This window comes from Schizophyllum commune (assembly GCF_000143185.2).
Source record: "Schizophyllum commune H4-8 unplaced genomic scaffold SCHCOscaffold_2, whole genome shotgun sequence".
NCBI lineage: Eukaryota > Fungi > Basidiomycota > Agaricomycetes > Agaricales > Schizophyllaceae > Schizophyllum > Schizophyllum commune.
This window is the reverse complement of record NW_026089539.1, coordinates 600,527-618,890: the sequence shown is the minus strand read 5'-3', so window position 1 is coordinate 618,890 and position 18,364 is coordinate 600,527. Positions and strand designations below refer to the sequence as shown.

The 18,364-nt window shown below is 58.3% G+C and overlaps 8 protein-coding genes across 8 annotated transcripts; 4 read left to right on the top strand and 4 right to left on the bottom strand.

Annotated features, from left to right (window-relative positions):
* Positions 1-49: 49 nt before the first annotated feature.
* Positions 50-2,754, bottom strand: SCHCODRAFT_02609558 (WD40 repeat-like protein). Its single transcript, XM_050344381.1, has 8 exons — positions 2,605-2,754; positions 1,960-2,546; positions 1,786-1,909; positions 1,572-1,732; positions 786-1,521; positions 627-736; positions 447-563; positions 50-394 (listed from the first exon to the last, which is right to left on the bottom strand). Exons 1-8 carry the CDS (start codon positions 2,747-2,749, stop codon positions 257-259), a joined length of 2,118 nt encoding a protein of 705 aa, XP_050202033.1. The 5' UTR covers positions 2,750-2,754; the 3' UTR covers positions 50-256.
* A 1,221-nt stretch (positions 2,755-3,975) lies between these two features.
* Positions 3,976-5,231, bottom strand: SCHCODRAFT_02609554 (HSP20-like chaperone). Its single transcript, XM_003038905.2, has 5 exons — positions 5,073-5,231; positions 4,908-5,008; positions 4,780-4,849; positions 4,338-4,616; positions 3,976-4,278 (listed from the first exon to the last, which is right to left on the bottom strand). The coding sequence occupies exons 1-5, from the start codon at positions 5,136-5,138 to the stop codon at positions 4,156-4,158; spliced, it is 639 nt and encodes a 212-aa protein (XP_003038951.1). The 5' UTR covers positions 5,139-5,231; the 3' UTR covers positions 3,976-4,155.
* Positions 5,232-5,295: 64 nt separating this feature from the next.
* On the top strand, positions 5,296-6,767 carry SCHCODRAFT_02609550 (uncharacterized protein). Its single transcript, XM_050344380.1, has 3 exons — positions 5,296-5,339; positions 5,388-5,492; positions 5,539-6,767. The coding sequence occupies exons 1-3, from the start codon at positions 5,335-5,337 to the stop codon at positions 6,353-6,355; spliced, it is 927 nt and encodes a 308-aa protein (XP_050202032.1). The 5' UTR covers positions 5,296-5,334; the 3' UTR covers positions 6,356-6,767.
* Positions 6,768-6,786: 19 nt separating this feature from the next.
* Positions 6,787-8,931, bottom strand: SCHCODRAFT_02527752 (kinase-like protein). The gene is made up of 2 exons (XM_003038906.2): positions 8,247-8,931; positions 6,787-8,184 (listed from the first exon to the last, which is right to left on the bottom strand). The coding sequence occupies exons 1-2, from the start codon at positions 8,845-8,847 to the stop codon at positions 6,857-6,859; spliced, it is 1,929 nt and encodes a 642-aa protein (XP_003038952.1). The 5' UTR covers positions 8,848-8,931; the 3' UTR covers positions 6,787-6,856.
* Positions 8,932-9,074: 143 nt separating this feature from the next.
* SCHCODRAFT_02743904 (uncharacterized protein) lies at positions 9,075-12,540 on the top strand. The gene is made up of 7 exons (XM_003037564.3): positions 9,075-9,225; positions 9,278-9,585; positions 9,633-9,784; positions 9,838-10,048; positions 10,097-12,268; positions 12,321-12,413; positions 12,469-12,540. Exons 1-5 carry the CDS (start codon positions 9,194-9,196, stop codon positions 12,265-12,267), a joined length of 2,874 nt encoding a protein of 957 aa, XP_003037610.1. The 5' UTR covers positions 9,075-9,193; the 3' UTR covers position 12,268; positions 12,321-12,413; positions 12,469-12,540.
* Positions 12,541-12,708: 168 nt separating this feature from the next.
* Positions 12,709-14,055, top strand: SCHCODRAFT_02527746 (uncharacterized protein; the record flags this gene model as incomplete). The annotated part of the gene is made up of 6 exons (XM_003037565.3): positions 12,709-12,959; positions 13,009-13,035; positions 13,087-13,224; positions 13,274-13,351; positions 13,402-13,857; positions 13,914-14,055. The coding sequence occupies exons 1-6, from the start codon at positions 12,778-12,780 to the stop codon at positions 14,053-14,055; spliced, it is 1,023 nt and encodes a 340-aa protein (XP_003037611.1). The 5' UTR covers positions 12,709-12,777.
* Positions 14,056-14,732: 677 nt separating this feature from the next.
* Positions 14,733-16,174, top strand: SCHCODRAFT_02527742 (glycoside hydrolase family 16 protein; the record flags this gene model as incomplete). The annotated part of the gene is made up of 7 exons (XM_003037566.2): positions 14,733-14,902; positions 14,953-14,979; positions 15,030-15,167; positions 15,217-15,294; positions 15,347-15,802; positions 15,854-15,939; positions 15,992-16,174. 7 exons carry the CDS (start codon positions 14,733-14,735, stop codon positions 16,030-16,032), a joined length of 996 nt encoding a protein of 331 aa, XP_003037612.1. The 3' UTR covers positions 16,033-16,174.
* Positions 16,175-16,190: 16 nt separating this feature from the next.
* Positions 16,191-17,680, bottom strand: SCHCODRAFT_073780 (glycoside hydrolase family 16 protein). Its single transcript, XM_003038907.1, has 6 exons — positions 17,648-17,680; positions 17,569-17,595; positions 17,378-17,515; positions 16,783-17,319; positions 16,646-16,731; positions 16,191-16,594 (listed from the first exon to the last, which is right to left on the bottom strand). The coding sequence occupies exons 3-6, from the start codon at positions 17,500-17,502 to the stop codon at positions 16,554-16,556; spliced, it is 789 nt and encodes a 262-aa protein (XP_003038953.1). The 5' UTR covers positions 17,503-17,515; positions 17,569-17,595; positions 17,648-17,680; the 3' UTR covers positions 16,191-16,553.
* Between the last annotated feature and the right edge of the window lie 684 nt (positions 17,681-18,364).

The following is an 18,364-nucleotide window of genomic DNA, read 5'->3' as shown; positions in this document are numbered from 1 at the left end:
CAGCAAACAGATATCGGTGACGATAGCAGCAGATATCGAACGTCGACAGCAGCAGATGCAGAATGTTCGTTAAGTAGACATTAAACACTTCGGAGAACACCTTGCCATATGGACCTAGTAGTAGGCGTATACGTATCAGCGGGAGCGATGCACAGACGTGGCAAAAGCGGTGAGCTGGGTGGATCCAGCTTCCCCGAACACTTGTTCGTACTTACGAGACGACGGTCGTTCGGGGGGCCGAAGGCGACCGCTCCGCTCACAAGGACCATATCTTGAGCATCGCGTCTCGCCCGCCGGACACCATGTACCGGTCCATGTACCGCACGCGCTGTGCTGGCTTGGTGTGTCCGTTCGTGCTCAACGTCGATTTCTGCATGCTGGTGCGGTTGTAGACCTAGACAATCGGGTTAGATGATCATCAAGAGGGTGAAGACGACTCAACGCACCTTCACCCCATTCTCCCCCGCGGCAGCAACGACCTTGCGCGTGTCGAACTGCAGCGCGGTGACCGGGTAGTCGTAGTGCAAGGTCTCGAACGTCCCGCCCGTGCGCAGGTCCCATATCTGCAACGATCACGCCATGTTAGCAATGCGCAAGATCATATAGGTTATAAGCTGCAGACGCACCCGAACGGTCTTATCCAAGCTACCACTGACGATGTGCAACTCGTCGAACTGCAAACATGTCACTGGCGCCGTGTGCCCTGCCAGTGTCCGATGTGCTTGACCCGTACGCACTATATACATTGTTAGTGATTGATCCTCTGGAGAGCAACCAGAACTTACTATCCCACATCCTCACCGCCCCATCGCCGCTCCCGCTCACCAACCCATACCCCCAGAACTGCACCCCGCCCACAAAGTCCTGGTACATATCCCACGACCCATCCGCCGACGGCGGCGTCGGCACCGCAAACGCACCCGCAGGCGAGCCGCTCGCGTACATGTAGTCCGGCACCGCGCCCCCCGCCTTCGGCGGATGCGACATCGCCCACAGGATGTCCATCGTCATCACGCACTGGCCCGTCGACAGGTCCCACTGGCGGAGCGTCTTGTCCGACGCACCCGTCACCAGGCACTCGTCCTCGAAGTAGAGCGCGGTGACCGCCTGCGAGTGGCCTTGCAGCACGCGCGCGCACGGGCCGTCCTCGTCTGCGTCCTTCTCTGTGGTCGTGAAGCCGTTGCGGATGGTACTGTTGCCGTTCGCCTTCCCTTTCCGCGGGGTCGTGTCGATGTCGGGCTCGATCTCGCTGACGCTAACGTCGCCCCACTCCTCGTCCTCGTCCACGCGGCGGAGGTCCCATAGCCGCACGTCGCCGTCCGCGCCGCCCGTAAGGCAGACATGATCTTCGACTTGCAAGCAGCGCACGGGTGCATCGTGCCCACGCAGTCGACCGATCTCCGAGCCCGTGAGCAGATCCCAGACGATGGGGTGCGGCTCTTCTTGCCCAGCACTGACGAGGGTGCCGTATGGCTCGGAGAAGTCGAGCGCGGATATAGGTCCCGCGTGGCCTTGAAGAGACTGGCATACGGGTCAATGGAAGCGTGGGGAATACGCACGGAGTGACGTACCATGAAGGCCACGCCTGGTGGCAAATCGTCATGTTCGGAGGGCAGGAAGGCAGGGCCTTTCCGTCTTCGTGAGCTGTGTGGTAGGTGTAGTTGTTGGGCAGAGGCAGAAGTTTGTCGACTCTGAGATTGCTCAAACTCTACGCGCTCCTTGACACCCTCCACTGCGGATGTATGTTCAGTGAGGTACACAGCTGCAGAAATATTGCACACGCACACTCGTCGTCTAGCTCCAATTCGTCTTCTTGCAGTTTGACTAGGTCATCCTCCAGCTTTAACCTGATGCTGTCCAGGGTAGCGATCTTCCGTGTAATTTCGTCGATCTCGTTGTGGATTAAGCTCTACGGCATGGGATTAGTGTCAGAAGCAGAGAGCACAATCCGCCACGCACTCGTCTAACATGCAAGTTCTCCTTGTCCCGCAAGATCTCATTCTTCTGCCGTGTCAACTCGTCCTGGCCGAGCACCTTCGTCGCCGCGAGACTCTCTCGTCCCCGCCTCCGCTTCTTCTTCCCCTTCCCCAGGCCACCGTGGCGCGCAACGACGACGACGTCATCGTCGCTCGCCAGGTCGTGCTCCTCCTCCTCCGCCGTGAGCAGGCCCCGCGCGTCCATGCCAAGGCGCTTGAGCCCCAGCTTCGGCGTGTCGACATTGCGCATCTGCCGGCGGCGCGTCTTGCCCTGCTCGGAGCTCGGGATCGTCGCGTTGAAGCCGCGGAGGAGCGAGATGTTCGACGCGACGCCGTCCGGCTCCGGGACGTCCACCTGCAGCAGCTCGTCCGTCGCCTCCACGATCTGCAGGTCGCGCGAGGTCAGGCGGCGCGAGCCCAGGCCGATACGCAATGAACCACGGCCTATCGTCGCGAAGTCGACCTTGCGCGAGTCCGAGGAGGTGAGCGCGGGGCGCTGGCCGGCCTGCTTGCTGCTCGCCGCGCTCACCGTCGCGGCCGTCATCTTCGGGGTCATGATCACGGGGGCTACTGGGGGCAAGGGCTATACGTCAACAGGGGTCTCGCAGGCGCGCGCGGAGCCACGCACGGTCAGAGAGGATGCGCGTCGACTCGTGTTTTTTGTGGAACGGGGAGAAGATGGCGCGCTGCATAATTTCGAGCTTGCTGGGTCCTGGGCGCTGCGGCTGCGCGTCCTCATTGCGCTTCGACGACGAGCTCGGCTCGGACGCCATGTTGGTACGGAGCAAGTTACGCGCGCGCGACCGTCCAGGACAACGGGCTGCCGCTCTACAAAGCTCTTTCCCACGCCATTGCGGCCGGCCCCGGGCGCCGCATCGTAGTCCCCTCGGCAAGTGCAAGTTCTCTCTGGAGCCGCGGTGCTCTTTGCTGCCACTTCATCTCTTGAATGCGAATATGGGAGGCGGCAGGTTTGTCTCAGGTTTCAGAAGTTCGACTCATTAACGCGCTTCAAGTGGCCTGTTCATATCAAGGAGCAGCCTTGTGCAAACCTGTAGTCATCCCTGAATCATATCTTGCGCTCAAGAGGCTCCGAAGGGGCGACAGCACCAAAACGTCAGCGAACTGAAGGACACTGACGAGGAGGCCGCTGGTCGGCACGTGAAAAGTTCAACTGTTTCGGTAGTTGCCGAGCCACGCTTTAGCGCTGCTCCCCATTTGAACTTCAACACAACCAAACTCGATAAGCGCTGGCTGCGCCAGCCGCACCCTAGCTTGTCCAGCTCAGCGTGGAAACCCGTATTGCAAGTACTATCTTCCTAGTCGCAGCGGCGCGCCGTTGGATTGGGATCGGCCTCGTCGCGCTTCGTGCAGAACTGGACGACTTAAACTTGAATCCTTACCAAGCTCGCCGCGGCGGCGCTCCTGATACATATACGTCGCCGAATAACCAGAGATTGCGTTGCGCACGCGCAGCGGCTTGTAAGCCTCGCATTATCTGATCCGATTTTGCCTGCAGTTTTGTGCAGCCTCCAGGCCGACTGCAAATAGTCGGCTTGACACACGCTGCTTCTCATATCTTCTCCTGCGCAGAGGCACTGCGAGAAATCCATCCGGCATTGCTAGCAGACCTGAGATCAGGAGCGAAGTGTCGACAAGACAGTAAAGTTCGATTGCGGACGGCCTTCGGCAATCTCCGGGCCGTCGTCGGTGTACTGTGCGTACCGCATCGTATCGTAGGCAAGACGCGGCCTGAAAAGCGTATCCTTAGTACGACTGCACTTTACATGCCTGTTCGTGCCTTTCCTGACATTGCGCACGAAAAGTGAGCATGAAGCACTTGAACACACCATCTGGAATTGAACTCGGGACCTTACAGGCCTTTGTTTGGCTATGTTTACTGTAGCACAGATTCTTCGTGACAATAAAGAGCGTGAGAGCCCTAGACAAGCTATAGGGAACGACTCATCTTCACGGTGAAGTTCACGAACATCTTCCCTAATGACTTTCAACGCAACGTCAACATTTGTCAGTATACAGATAGGTAGTTCACAACAACAGCAAGGTGAAGTCCAAGATGTAGCCTACATTCCCTGCTCAAAATACAAGATTCTCCTTCAGCGCTTGAGTCGCGAACCTCGCGGGGTCCGCGACATCCGCTGCGCCGGCTAAGCTCCCTCGTCTACTTCGCGGGCTCGGCTTCCTCGAGTGGCGGGGGGCCGTCGTCGTCCGAGTCGTCATCCTCATCATCGTCCGCGCTCGTGCCCGACGGGCCCGCGCCGCCCTGGCCCATCTGCGCCATCATCTGCAAGGTATCGTCAGTCTCTGCTCTCTCCCCCACTCAGCGCCAACCACCCTACTCACCTTCTGGATGTCCATCCCGCCCATACCACCCATGCCACCCATGTCGCCCATGCCGCCCATTCCACCCATGCCCGGCATGCCACCCATGAAGTCCTCGTCGTCCGCGGGGCCGGCGCCCTCGCCGTCCTGCTCGTCCTCGTCGACCCACTTGGAGAAGTCGGTCTTGATGAACTGCGAGCGGACCTTCTCCTTCGTGAGGCGCGGCCAGTACTCGGCCTTGGCCTCCTTCTTGCGCAGGTTGAGGACGAGGGAGCGAGAGGTGAGCTTGTGGGAGGAGGACTAGAACAAGACGGTTAGCATTGTGAAGTGAGAGATATAGAGGGGGTTGTGGGATAAAGGGGTGAGTGGGCATAAGTGAGGCGCGGATGAGTGAAGGATGTGAAAGGATGACGAAGGGATACTAGGACGCGCGATCGGGGGCCTTGGGAAGCGAAGAACGCACCTCTGGCACGATCTCTGCGAAAAAGTCGAGGTCGAACGCGTAGTCGCGCTCCTGGATGCCTTTTGCGGCGCTACACGACGCGTCCGTCAGTTTAAGGCGCGCGGGGAAGTACCGAAAGGCGAACGTACTCCCCGGCCTTGGCCTTGAACGAGATCTTCGTCGGCTGGAGATCCAGCTGGAGGGTGTTCTCCTGGATGTCCGGCAGGTTTATCGTCACATACAGCACATTCTGCGACGCGTCCGTCAGCGTTAAGCGCCCTCGATCGCGGGGTGGGGTGCCCGCGCCTACGCACCTTTGTCTCGTCCGTCTCTGAAGAGCGCTGGGCCCAGAGGACCTCAGGATGTAATGCTGAGGACATCGTTGTGGTGGGAGAGTTCAGGTCGAGTGCGCGATGGGGAGATCGCTTTTCAGAGAGGGAGGCGTGAAAGATCTGGAAGATGCGAGAGGCGGATGAACCGTGGGAACGCTGACGTCGCACGTGCGGCATTGTTTTTCGGGCGAGGCGCGCGTCGCTCGGCGCCCTTTGTTCTTCGCGTCGCGTGCGCAAGGCAGTCATGCTGTGAGTACAGCGTGGGGGAGGTCTTCGACGGTTGCTCATCATCAGCAGATGCACGAAATGGTTTCTGCCGCTGTTCTTCCTTCCCTTGCCGACCGCGCCGCCGCTGTTCTTGCTGCTCTTCATAATCTCGCTCGTCGCGCATGCTAAGCCGTGGTATGTGGCACTTCCCTCCCTCCCACACACCTACTCACCTCCCCAGCTTCTACTGCATCATCCTCATCTCCACCATCTTCCTCTCCTCCTGCTACTGGCAGCCCCTCCCCATCGACAGCCCGCTCACCGTGCCCTGGTCCGCCGAGATCACCACCTTCCGCGACGCGCTGCGCGCCGCGCTCGGGGACGACTACGACCCCGCGCTCCAGATACCCCAGTACATCCGCCCCCTCGACCGCTGTTGGTGCGACCTCACCGACGGCATGCTCGAGCCGTTCAACGTGTCGCAGTGGGAGCGCGACTCCGTCATGGCGCTGCGCTACGAGCTCGTGCCGCCGCCGCCTGAGCCCGTCGTCAGGGAGGAGCCGGAGCTCACGCCGGTGTGGAACTGGACGAGGGAGGCAGAGATGACGGCGACGGAGAAGCGGCCGCCACGCACGGAATCTGGCCTGCGGTATGCGACGAGCACGGCTGAGGCGACTCCTTCGTCGACAGTAGAGGCGAAGAAGGATGCTCCCAGCGAGACGCTATGGCGCTGGCTGGGACTCCCGCGGAAGATCGCAGCGTCTTTGCGACACACAGAGGCACCCGAGCCCTCGCAGTCCTCGCAACCGTCACATGCGGATGCTTCACAACCAGATACTCCACCACCTCGGCCTCCACACGACCTGCCTCCTAAGCACCTTCCTCCGCCCCCGGGGAATCTCCCTCCACCTTCAGAGGAACTCGAGCCCTCACCTCCACCCTCACAGCCCGACGCACCGCGACCGATGCTTCTGAAAGAAGACGGTGTGCTCGATCTACGACCGTACGGAATAACACTGTTGCTCGACTTTCGCTGGTCATACCAACCGATTTCATGATCATGGATACTCACATCGATAATAGATCATATCTGACAGAAGCGGCAGAAACAAGCATCTCGAAGTTTGTAAATCTCGTTTGTTAGAAACAAGCTGTGGATGTTCAGAAACTCGGCGAGCGGGCGTTCACACGGCGACGTCAGGGGATCCTTGGGCGCAGACAGTCGCTGCTGCCCGCCAACCCAGAGCTCCAACGCGAGTTTCAAACTCTTTACGAACGTCGCTGGTCGAGTTTCTAGACACCGCGGAGTGTTTTCTGTTTTGGATTTCGCCGCCTCAGATATGGTCTAGTGCCTAGGGACTGTATGATATACCTGTAATATATTGGGGTGGGCTTCGCTTCACTTCGCTGACTCGAATCCATGGGAGGGAATCTGCAATTGAGCGCTCTCAACTTTCCCCTCGTTCATTCCCAACAGAAAATCCAAAAAGCCCACGTTGCATTGCAAGGAAGGTGTGGTAGTACTGTATACAAACAAAAGATATACAGCGCTCGCCAGACTACTCTAACGACCGCAAACGGAGACCAGCCCCGCACTCAGCACCGTGGCGAATCTGAAGTACAGGATCGTCAATCTCCACACCCGCGTCGGCTGCCCGCGCAGCGAGGTCGGCGAGACGCCTCCTAGCGCGGGCCTGAGCGGCGTCGAGGGCGCTGGCGCGTAGGTTGATGCCTCCGCCCCTCGTGTGGCTAGTGGCCTCATCCCTCTTCACGCCCACGCCCTCACCCCTCCTCGCGCCCACATTCGCCGCGCCTTTCCGCGCATCTGCACCAGCGGCGCCCTTCCTGGCGCGCAGCTCGGCAGCGTCCTGCCTGGCGCGCAAGGCGATGGCGCTTGCCCTAGCACGGGTGTAGATGGCCTGCTCCGCGGCGTCGTTCTTCGCACGAGCTTCGAGGGCAGCGTTCGTGGCTCGCGCTTCGAGGGCAGCATTCTTCGCCCGAGCGTCGAGGGCGACCTTGCGTCCACGCGTCATGATTGGCTCTCGAGGACCGGCGACGCCCTGGTGCGCCTTCGTATCCTTCGTCCCAACACCGCCATGCTGGACGACCGGATGTCGAGCTCGAGGACCAGCCACCTTCTTCCCCTCCCCACCCGCAAACATCCTCCGGACCTCCTCTTCAAGGACCTCCGCAATGCCATCACCAGCGACGACCTGCGGGAGGTAGGGCGATTCGACTTGAAGGAGGGGCGATTCCGCTTGGAGGTAGGGCGAGTCTTGGAGCGGGTGGTCGAAATCGTCGGCCAGCGGGTGGTTCGCCACACCCTTGACCGTGACCGGCGCATCGAGCGGGTCATCGGGCACCGAGTCCTGCGGCATGACAGGGAACGTCTCGGGCGTTATAACACCCTCCGAGTCGTCGTCGGTGTCATCGTCCAACTCGCTCCCCTCATCACCACCCGACTCGCTCCCCACCACGGCGGGCGACATCGGCGCATGCACACACCCGTCCGCAATATCCACCTCGCCGTCCCCTACCTCTGCTCCAGGATCCCCCATCTCCAAAAACTCCCGCACCTCATGCCCCTCAACGTAGAGCGTATCCAGGTTCATAACCGCCTCCTTCAACTGCCCGATCGATATTCGTTTCTCCGGTCTAGTGCGGAATATGCGGCGCAAAATCGCGTTGACAGAGTTGGTGATCGGGAGCACCTCAACGAAGTAGAACGGGTTCGTGATGTAGGCCTCGAAGTTCGCGTCGGTGAGCTCGGCGCGGAGCCAGGGGAGGCGGCCGGAGGACATGGCGATGAGGATGACGCCGAGGGCCCAGACATCGGTGGGCCCGTTGGGGAAGGAGGCGACGCGGAAGGCTTTGCTGCCGAGGCATTCTAGGAGGGGTGGTCAGGATTATCGCTTTTTGGGTAAGATGTGGGAGGACGGCAGGACGTACCGGGACTCATGTAGTAGCCCGATCCACAGCCTATGGTTACGGAGTCCGGGTCGCGCGTAGCCAAGCCAAAGTCCGTCAAGTAGAGTCGGCGGAGATCAAGCGAGACGAGGATGTTCTCAGGCTTGAGATCGCGGTGGTAGATCCCGTTTTTGTGGCAGAAAGCGACAGCGTCGAGGATCTGAGCGTAGCCGTCCTGGATGAGTTCTGTGCGACCGACGAAGGCTTTAGACTCGATAGCAGCAAAGAGGTCGTGTCCATCGCAGAGGTCCATGACGAGGAAGAGATAGTCCGGTGTTTCGACAGTCTCGCGGAGAGTGACGATGTTCGGGTGGACGCTGACGATGGCGTGAAGCGTAGACTCGCGGCGTTGATAGAGAGCGCGGCGGGAGGTAGGGTCGGCCTTGACCTGGCATTTGACGGCGTAGAACTTGGGACGTTCCTTGGCGGAGAGAAGATCGAGCGCCTTGTAGACTGCACCGTAGCTGCCGCTGCCTAGGAGATCCTTCAGATAATAGCGGTCGTTCTTCACAGCGAGCCCGGAGAGAGCGTCCAGCGCGGGGCGGGTGGAAGTAGACTTCGAGTTCGCGGTCGCCGGCGACATTGTACTGAGCGAGAGAAGTTGAAAGTGGGGATAGTTTGTGAAGATAAGGATGAATGTGAAGGTGGGATCAACCCGATGAAGATGAAGGCAGGAAGCAAGAGGTGTTGGGCGGGATGGAAATGGATCGCGTGCTTTTGACAGGGGGACGCGTGACCGCGGATGCTGACTCATCCATGGCGGGGAAGACGCGACGCGCTCGCGGGGACGATCTTGTCCCGAACCATCATCAAGTTTGGACGCGCCTAGCCTCCTTCCTCAGCTTCCTCCTATCCGCACAATCACCAAGCTTAGGAGACATTGCACTTCCGCTCAACCGATCAAAGTCAGAACGAAACACACGAGCGCGATGGGAGGTGTAAATTACATGGGCGGTAAAAGGTGCGCAACCAGATCCCTATACCCCCACCTTTCGCTCACGCGTTTTGCTCAGAAACGCTGCACGCTTTCGTGCCAAAGATATGACCTCCCGCATTCAGAAGGGCTTCTTCCGCAAGCAGAAGCTCGCATCGCTCACCAAAGCTCAATCTGGACGTGCCTCAGCCGCGAGCAGGGAAGCAGAGTCGATCAGTCTTTCGCATGCCGTACATCGACGAGACTCTCGCGACGAGGCGCCCACCATTTCACTGCACGTCAAGCGGACGAACAGCACGTCGAGCCGGGTAGCTGAGAAGGAGGAGCCCAGTCGTGTCAAGACTGGTGGTAGATCAGAGTTCCTCGACGCGTTAGATACGACAGAACGTGCGTCATGTTCCTCGGGGACACGATACGTAGCTGATGAGCAATAGCGACCCTGCTTCGCGGCCTGTTAAATCGCGTACTTGCTACGCCAGATCTGGCTGGCTTGTCTACGCGCAAGCGCAAGCGGACCCCTCCTCCCCCTTACACGCCCGCGAAGAGACGCCGAGCCGACGTGCAGGAGGGTGTAATCCGGCGACGCGTATGCAGGCCTTCTCTCTCCGATGCCAATGAATGCTAACGGGAATCCTGTAGGACGATCGACATGTATCGCCCGATACTTCCTACATCATGGTCCCCGCGCACCAGCAGCATAAAAAATCTCCTGAAGAGCCGGTCAACCCCACTATCTCTGCTCGCACCAGTAACCCTTTTGACACCAGCGAAGACGAGTCCGAGCCCTCGCAGACCGACTTCGTGACGAACTATCGTACAAGCACCTGCTCGGATCATCAGCGTACTTCCTGTGAGTGCGCCTCACATGCCACGGTCCTTCTGCTTGATACCTTCGTAGCCACAAACCTTACGAGCCCCGTCTTCGCAGCGAACAACGCTATTCATTCCGCCCGCGTACAGGACTGGCCAGACAACATCTTCGAACACAAAGATCCGTGGAAGTCGATTGGGCGCATCATCGGCCTACATGAAGACGCCATCAAGGGTTCAAATATCAACTTCGCAGATGGACCCCTCGCTTCCGTTCCAGCTTGTCAACCCAATCTCATCGCGGACGACGAAGACGGATGGTTCGAAATCCCATCGACCCCATCTGCGCCATCTCGAGTTTCTCAGCTGCCGAATGCCTCTCGCCATCAAGGAATACATGAACGCCCCGATGACGACTCTCTCGACCCTTTCGAGCTACCTCTCCACCCTCTCGCAGAAGCTTTCCCACCTGGTGGCTCCTCCTATGTTCAAGACCTCTCGAGCCGACCGCCCTCTTCCCTAGCCTCAACCTCGTCGCACTCGCTTCATACGTCTATCTTCCGCGACTCCGTCGATATTGGCGAGCAAGATCGCTTGCGCTCCACAACCGCCGCTTCGACGTCCTCGCCTGCGAGCTTCGCTCTAAAGCAGCCGTCTTCCGATACACGACGCTCCGATGGCCTATCATCTCGATCCAACGCCTCTTCTTCACGACTGAACGGTTCGTCGTCTCGATCGAACGTCTCGTCATTTCGCCCGAACGCTGCCTCGTCCTCTCGAGTGAACGCGCCGTCCTCCCCACCGGACGTGATATCATCCCGAGACAACGAAGCAGGGACTTCTTCCTGCGATGGCAGAACAAGACTCTCCGCTCTCTCTGCTGGATCAAGACTCCTCGCTCTGTCCGATGGATCAAGTCTACTCACTCGACCTTCCGGCCTCACTCGCTCTCCGGCGGCGCGCCTTTTCCTGTCATCAGTGCACTCTGGTTCGAGTCGGCCGACTTCGCGATACGCTCAGTCCGCCGGTCGATACGCTCAGTCCGACGGTCGATACGCTGGATCCGACGGACGATACGCTGGATCCGACACTCAAATACAGCCCTCGACCACTCATGTCTTGACTTCCGACGGCAGCAGCGCCGCCTTTCGTATACAAAGCATATCTTCTCGCGGTCACGAAACCTCTCCCTCGACGCACACCCGCTTCGGCGTCATGTCGCAACTAATCTCTGAAGCGCCCAGTCCAGCTGAATTCCGCCCGAGGACCAGGAAGCCTTTCTACGGAGACCAGCATTCGACATCTACGTCTTCTCCGTTGCGTATCTCGACACGAACGTCCTCGCCTTTGCAACCTAGAGACGCCCCGAAATTTACGGAGACCATTCCTTCTCGAGACCAACTGGTGCACTACGCGTCATCTTCGCCCCATCGCTCGTCCGTACGGCTGGTCCCATCCTCTGTGCGGCTGGTACAGTCCTCGGAGCCTCCACCTGGCGAGTCTCTGCCTGCGCTTAGTCCGCTTCAACCTGCTTCAAGAAAGCCGCTTCGTCCCGCGTTAAGAAAGCCGCTTTCCGACCTTGGCGAACCTCTTCTCCTGTTTGGCAAGTCCTCTGGGAGCCCGCTTTCCGCGCATAGCAAGCCTCTCCTCCCTACATCCGCGCTACCATCCGCCCTGGTCCCACGCCCTCCACCGCTCCCGGCTTCTGACTTCGAACCTCTCACGTCTATTTCGTCTCCATTGCGACCTGCCCTGTACCAGCCGCGCATTAAGGGCACTCCGACTACTTCTAGGACCGGCGGGCTGGACGAAGCTGCGCGAGAACCCGCGCTAGTATACGATCTCTTCGTGCAATCTCCCGAAGGCGGTTTCGAGCCTTTGTGCCACAGCGAGCCCGGGTCTCCAGAGCTATCGCATGCGCCTGTAGAAGACGCGCTTGCAAAGGTTTCGAAACACGCCGACGACGCTGCGGTGGTGCGACGAGAGGAGGATACGGGGACCGCCGGTCGCGCCTCATCTGCCGCTGGGCGGATGACAACGTCTCCCGCTGAGCGCAGTACGCCATATGCCGACGATGCGAAGCCAGCTAAAGACGACGCTAAGCCAGCGAAGGACGCCGACCTATCATCGGCGTTGCTTGTTGCGGCAGGGATAGTGCCGATAGGCGCTGATCCGGGCGACGCGGGGGTCGACGCGGGCAATGGCCCGTGCTTGTTCTTTGGGGACGCCATGGAGGACGAGGTGGACAGTGATGAGTGAGGTATGTAATACTTTGATTCTAAAGGGTAGACATGGTCTCACTTTGATGTCAGATGAGGTTGCGCGCTTGCTGTACCGGAATCGCTGATAGCCCGCATTGTTTTCCTGTATTTGTGCTTGGCCTTGGGTGGCTGAATGTGATAATGGTACGGCCTTTTCTCGCCTCCTTGCCTATTTGCACTGAGCTAACGATCCAAACAGCTTCTGTATGATAGTGTTTCCCGGACTGTACTCTCATGCTTCGCTTCAAACGATATTGTGGATAGACAGGCCAGTCATGCCTTGTGCGCGTTAGTGGCTCCTCAAGGCTCCCGCCGAAAGGTATGCGACTCCGTCTGAGGCCTACGTTCCAACTTACTAGCGCGATGACTGCGATAGAACTTGCAATGTGAAAGGTATAAGAGCACCTTGTATCAGCTCTCCTGGTCAGTAGATTCCTGCCTCTTGCATTCCTGCGCTCCTCGGCGCGGCCTTTCATTCTTTTCGAACACGCTCCTTTTCTTTAACACTATGTTCTCGTTGTCGACCGGCTTGTTGTCCCTCGCCCTTGTCGCGCAGCTCGTGTGTGCAAAGGACGGTTTTGTGTACCGTTCTCGTCCACAGGAGCACCACAGCGGGAGCAACTCGACTATTCTACAGACGCGAAAGACGTGGACGCTCGCCGACAAGTATGAGGGTCAGGCGTTCTTCGAGTACGTGACACTTACAAGTTGAGATTATGAAGGTTGACGAATCGCCCAGCCAGTGGAACTTCTTTGAGTGGGGCGAGTACGTTGAGCTCATTCTGGACTTGGAACAGTATCTAACAATGACCCGTAGCCCTACTCACGGTAGAGTCAACTACCAGAACAAGGAAAACGCACAGAACAAGGGACTTGCATACGTGCAAGGCGATGGAAAATTCGTCATGGCCGTCGATGACAAGAATTGGGTTGGCGTGGGCTCCAACCGCGATTCGTGAGTAGAGTTATTCTCTATGCGGGTCGCGCTGATACATAGTCGGCAGGGTTCGCATCGGCTCGCAGAAGGCTTACACGCAAGGTCTCTTCATCGCAGACCTCCAAGCTATGCCTTTCGGTTGCAGGTACGAGTTATGGCTTCCAAATGCTCTTCGCAAACCTGACACGTGTGCAGCGTTTGGCCCGCCTGGTGGTCCGTGGGCCCCAACTGGCCCAACGGCGGCGAGATCGACGTCCTCGAAGGCGTTCACAACCAAAAAGTGAACCAATACACCCTGCACACCTCCCCAGGCTGCACCATCGACACCGGCGTCCAGGCTACCGGTCAGATCGGCAACCAGCAGTGCGCTGTCGGCGGGAACGACAACACCGGCTGCTTCTTCACGGACACGAACGACAACTCGTACGGGCAGCCGTTCAACGCTGCTGGCGGTGGGGTGTTTGCGCACACCTGGCAGGACGACGGGATCAAGATCTGGCACTTTGCGCGCGACAGCATTCCGGGCGATATCAGCAGTGGAAACCCGAACCCTGATGGCTGGGGCGAGCCCGTGGCGTACTTCAGCTCGAATACTTGCGATATTGGGAGTCACTTCTACGAGCACGGTCTGACGTTCGACATCACACTTTGGTGAGTTTGGACATTTTTCTGTGCGATGCATTGATGCTGATGCATCGTCTCCGTAGCGGTGACTGGGCTGGCGCGACCTACAGCCAAGCAGGCTGCCCCGGATCGTGCGACGAGCGCGTCGCTAACCCCGACAACTTCCACGGCAAGTCGTGGCTCACGCTATCGGTAATTCGAAATCTCATTAATGATTTTAACTAGATGCGAAGTTCATCGTTAACTACGTCGCTGTCTACCAGTGATTGGTCTTTGCAGGAATGAGGGAACTCCACCCGTAAAATACTTATGTCATATTTATTTCTTTATCTATTGCCAGTGGGGCCTACTAGCCAGCTTGTACTCTCCTCGACCATTCCCCCTTGCGAAGCGACATCGCGCAATCTTGCCTCGCGCTCGAACCTCCGGCATTCAAGGTAAGTGCCTCTGCACATGCCTAGTCCGCGTACTGAGATAATTTGCAGCTTCCCGTTGGCGGGCGGCGATCGGTAGTTGCCAACACGCAGTTGACGTCTGAGCGCTATACTGAAGCTTGGCCAAGGCGTTGGCTGTGACCGCCGCCCAAGTGAGTTCTTAATTCAGTCTCTCTTATTGATCCTTGTTGGGACCTTGCATTGGCGGTAACGCGGATCCCTGAACCTCCTTTCGCTGGACACTAGCGTCTGAAATATGGTTGGGGTGATGTGTGCGAATCCCGTACGGATATATCCTCTGGCGGGCGCAGGACGTGACGCACGAGCGCTTTCTGAGATATAAAGGTTCTTGGGCAGTCTTTTACCTTCATCCTGTCCCTTCTCTTCCCCCTTCCCTCTGGTCTTTGCCTGTCTGTATCTATCCCCCGTCTTTCCTTTTCAATCCTTTCTTTTCGTATTCTTGGCAAGATGCTAGCGTTCTCGCTTCGTCTCATCTCCCTTGCTCTTGTGTTGAACACCGTCGCTGCGAGGGACGGCTTCGAATACCGCGCAAAGCACCGTGCGCACGGCAACTCAACCTTGCAGACGAGGAAGACCTGGACACTTGCGGATAAATATCAGGGGCAGGACTTTCTCGAGTGCGTTGAGCATGCTGGCCGCTCCTCATACTTGTTGACATTCTCCACAGCAAGTGGGACTTCTTCTCACAAGCCGAGTGAGTCAGACATTGGATGAAGGCGGCGCGTTTCTTACAACGACTTCCAGTCCTACGCACGGCTCAGTCAACTACCAGGACAAGTCGTCCGCTCAGAGCAAGAACCTGGCTTATGTCCAGGACGATGGTGCTTTTGTGATGGCGGTCGACGACCAGACGCAGCTCAGCGTCGGAGACAAGCGTGATTCGTGAGTATCGCCCTTTGACCTTCTTTGCGCGATGGTTACCTTCGCAAAGGGTCCGCATAAGCTCGAAGAAGTCCTACACTCAGGGCCTGTTCATAGCAGACATCTGGGCTATGCCGCACGGCTGCAGGTACGACTCGGATACGATGGATATCGCCTCCTTACTTACTGTAACCCACTAGCGTCTGGCCTGCTTGGTGGACAGTCGGCCCGAACTGGCCCAACGGTGGCGAAATCGACGTCCTCGAGGGCGTACACGATCAGCACGTCAACCAATACACCCTTCACACCTCCCAAGGCTGCTCCATCGACACCAGCGTCGACGTCACGGGCACGCTCGGCAACCAGCAGTGCGCGGTCGGCGGTGGCGACAACACCGGTTGCGCATTCACTGACAGCGACCCGACCTCGTACGGAAATCCATTCAACGTCCTCGCCGGCGGTGTCTACGCCCACACCTGGACGGACGAGGGGATCAAGATCTGGCACTTTCCCAGGACGAGCATCCCCGCGGATATTACAAGCGGTTCGCCAAACCCGGATTCGTGGGGCGCGCCCGCGGCGTTCTTCAGCGCAAACAACTGCGACATGGGGAGCCACTTCTACGACCATGTACTAACGTTCGACATCACGCTTTGGTGAATTTCCCTGTCACCCTTATTCTGCAATGATGACTGACGATCGTGCAGCGGTGATTGGGCAGGCAGCACCTACGGCAGCGCTGGCTGCCCTGGGTCGTGCGCAGAGCGTGTCGCTAATCCCGCGAACTATAAGTGTAAGTCTGATACCATTTCATCGCAGGAGGCCTTTCTGACCCTCTTGCTCAGACGCCAAGTTCAAGATCAACTACGTCGCTGTCTACCAGTGATCGCAATCACTTTCTGCGCCAGAGGTTGTGGACCACCGTCCCCGTATTCTCCTGCAAACCTGCACTCCCTTCGCTTCATTTATTCTGCTATTTATGTAGGGCTTGTTGTTGCTTTATGTATTGTGTTGAGCGTTTGACGCCGAAAGTCTCTCAAGCAAGATCAAGCACCCGATTCTATAAAAACAATGAGGGGCGGCTACAAGCCAAGCCCAGAGCCGACACTCTATACCCGTATAGAATTACATCCCTAGAAGTATATGCTATGTATACAGGTCGTGAGCGTCGTCAAATAGATACAGCAATCCCGTCGCGCTAGGCGAGTTCATGAAACCTATCGCTCTAGGCGAATATGAAACCCATCGCGCTAGGCGAATGATTTGACCTCTCGCACCAGGCGAAGTCTGACCCGGACCCGGAAAAGAACGTCGAAGAGAGAGTACAATGTGTAAGGAGGGGCGCTTCCTATGTGTGGTTGCCTGAAGTGTCGTTGTATCGCCCGAGGGCGTCGTGAGGTAGTGAGTTTACTGGTAGACGGCGACGTAGTTGACCTTCCACTTGGCAGCTGGAAGGGAAATTAGAGAGGAAGACGATGTAAGCATGAGAGTAGACGTACTGGAGAAGTTGGTCGGGTCAGCAACGCGGTCAGCGCAAGTGCCAGGGCAGCCTGCGCTGCTGTAGGTCGCGCCAGCCCAGTCACCGCTACACAAACTGTCAGCATCCGTCCCGCCCATAATCAACAAGCGCGCTCACCAGAGCGTGATATCGAACGTCAACGTGTGGTCGTAGAAGTGGTTCGTCACATCGCACGAGCTGCTCGACCAGAACGCCGCGGGCGTGCCCCACGAGTCTGGGTTCGGCGCCTTGTTCGTGATGTCCTCCGGGATCGCCGTCCGCGGGAAGTGCCACACCTTGATGCCGTCCGAGTCCCACAAATGCGCGTACACGCCGCCGCCGATCAGGTTGAACCCCGCGCCATACGTCGTCGCGTCGCTGTCGATGTACGCGCAGCCGGTGTTGTCCGCGCCGCTGGACGCGCACTGCGTGGTGGACAGGGCGGCGGCGACCTTGAGGTTCGCGGAGGATGTGGTGCAGCCGTCGGCGGTGTGGAGGGTGTACTGGTTCGTGGTCTGATCGTGGACGCCCTCGAGGATGTCGATCTCGCCGCCGTTCGGCCAGTTGGGGCCGACGGACCACCAGGCGGGCCACAGGCTGCAGCCGTGCGGCATCGCGTAGATGTCAGCGATGAAAAGGCCCTGGTTGTAGGACTTCTGCGAGCTGATGCGGACGCTATATTAAGGGCGGGTTAGTATGTTTAGGGAGGTGATGAGGGAAGTGCGCTACGCACGAGTCGCGGTAGCCGCCCGATGCAAGCCAGGTCGAGTCGTCGACCTTCATGACGAACGTGCCATCGTCCTGGACGTACGCGAGGTTCTTCGCCTGCGCGTTCTCCTTGGTCTGGTAGTTCACCATGCCGTGCGTCGGACTAGAAAATCAACATCAGTACAGAGGCGATGCAAGGAACCATCGAGTACTCACTCGGTGTTCGAGTAGAAGTCCCACTGACTAAATGATTCGTCAGCATCGGGTTCAACTAGGAAGGAGCTGGAAAACGCACTCGAGGAAGGTCTGGCCCTGGTACCAGTCCGCCACGGTGAAGGTCCTGCGCGCAGTGATGTTCGACGCGGCATGACCGCGGTGAGCCCGAGAGCGAGGGAAGGTCTCGTGGCGCCCTTCGACGGCGCAGACCGCGAGCGCGAGTGCAAAAACGCGAAGAGTCGTGGTGTACATCTCGTGTGATAGGATGCTAGAATGGATGGACGGTCGGCTAAGTCTCTAGGACTGATACAACAGATGGAAGATGGAATGCGGCAGACAGGCAAACAACAGAAACAAGGGAAGCGCAGCCAAAGACAGGCAGGGTTACAAAGAAGGTAAGGGTGCGGGTGGGAGATCCTAGGCACGCAGGGATCACCGAAAGGGCGCAGAGAGGTGGGGAAGCAAGGTCAAGTTGAACGGCGCAGCGCCTCTGCTATTTATATGGGCTCGGCCGCGCTGTAACCAATGACAAATTTATCGCAATGTCCGGCCCTTGGCAACGGCCCAGCCAATGGTGCCTGCCCAAAGGCCGCGTGGGACAAAACGCTGCCGATGCATTGTGACCGTTTAGGCAAAGGCGCGTTGTCTGTGTCCAAAAGGTGGCACAACGACCACATTAGGCAGGTCGGATGGGCATCGGGGGAATGTACGTTGCCCGGGGGAATGCAGAGTGCGTCCCTCCCTCCGCTGCTAGCAAACAAAAGGACTTGAAGCAAGTCCGATAACAAGGAGTAAG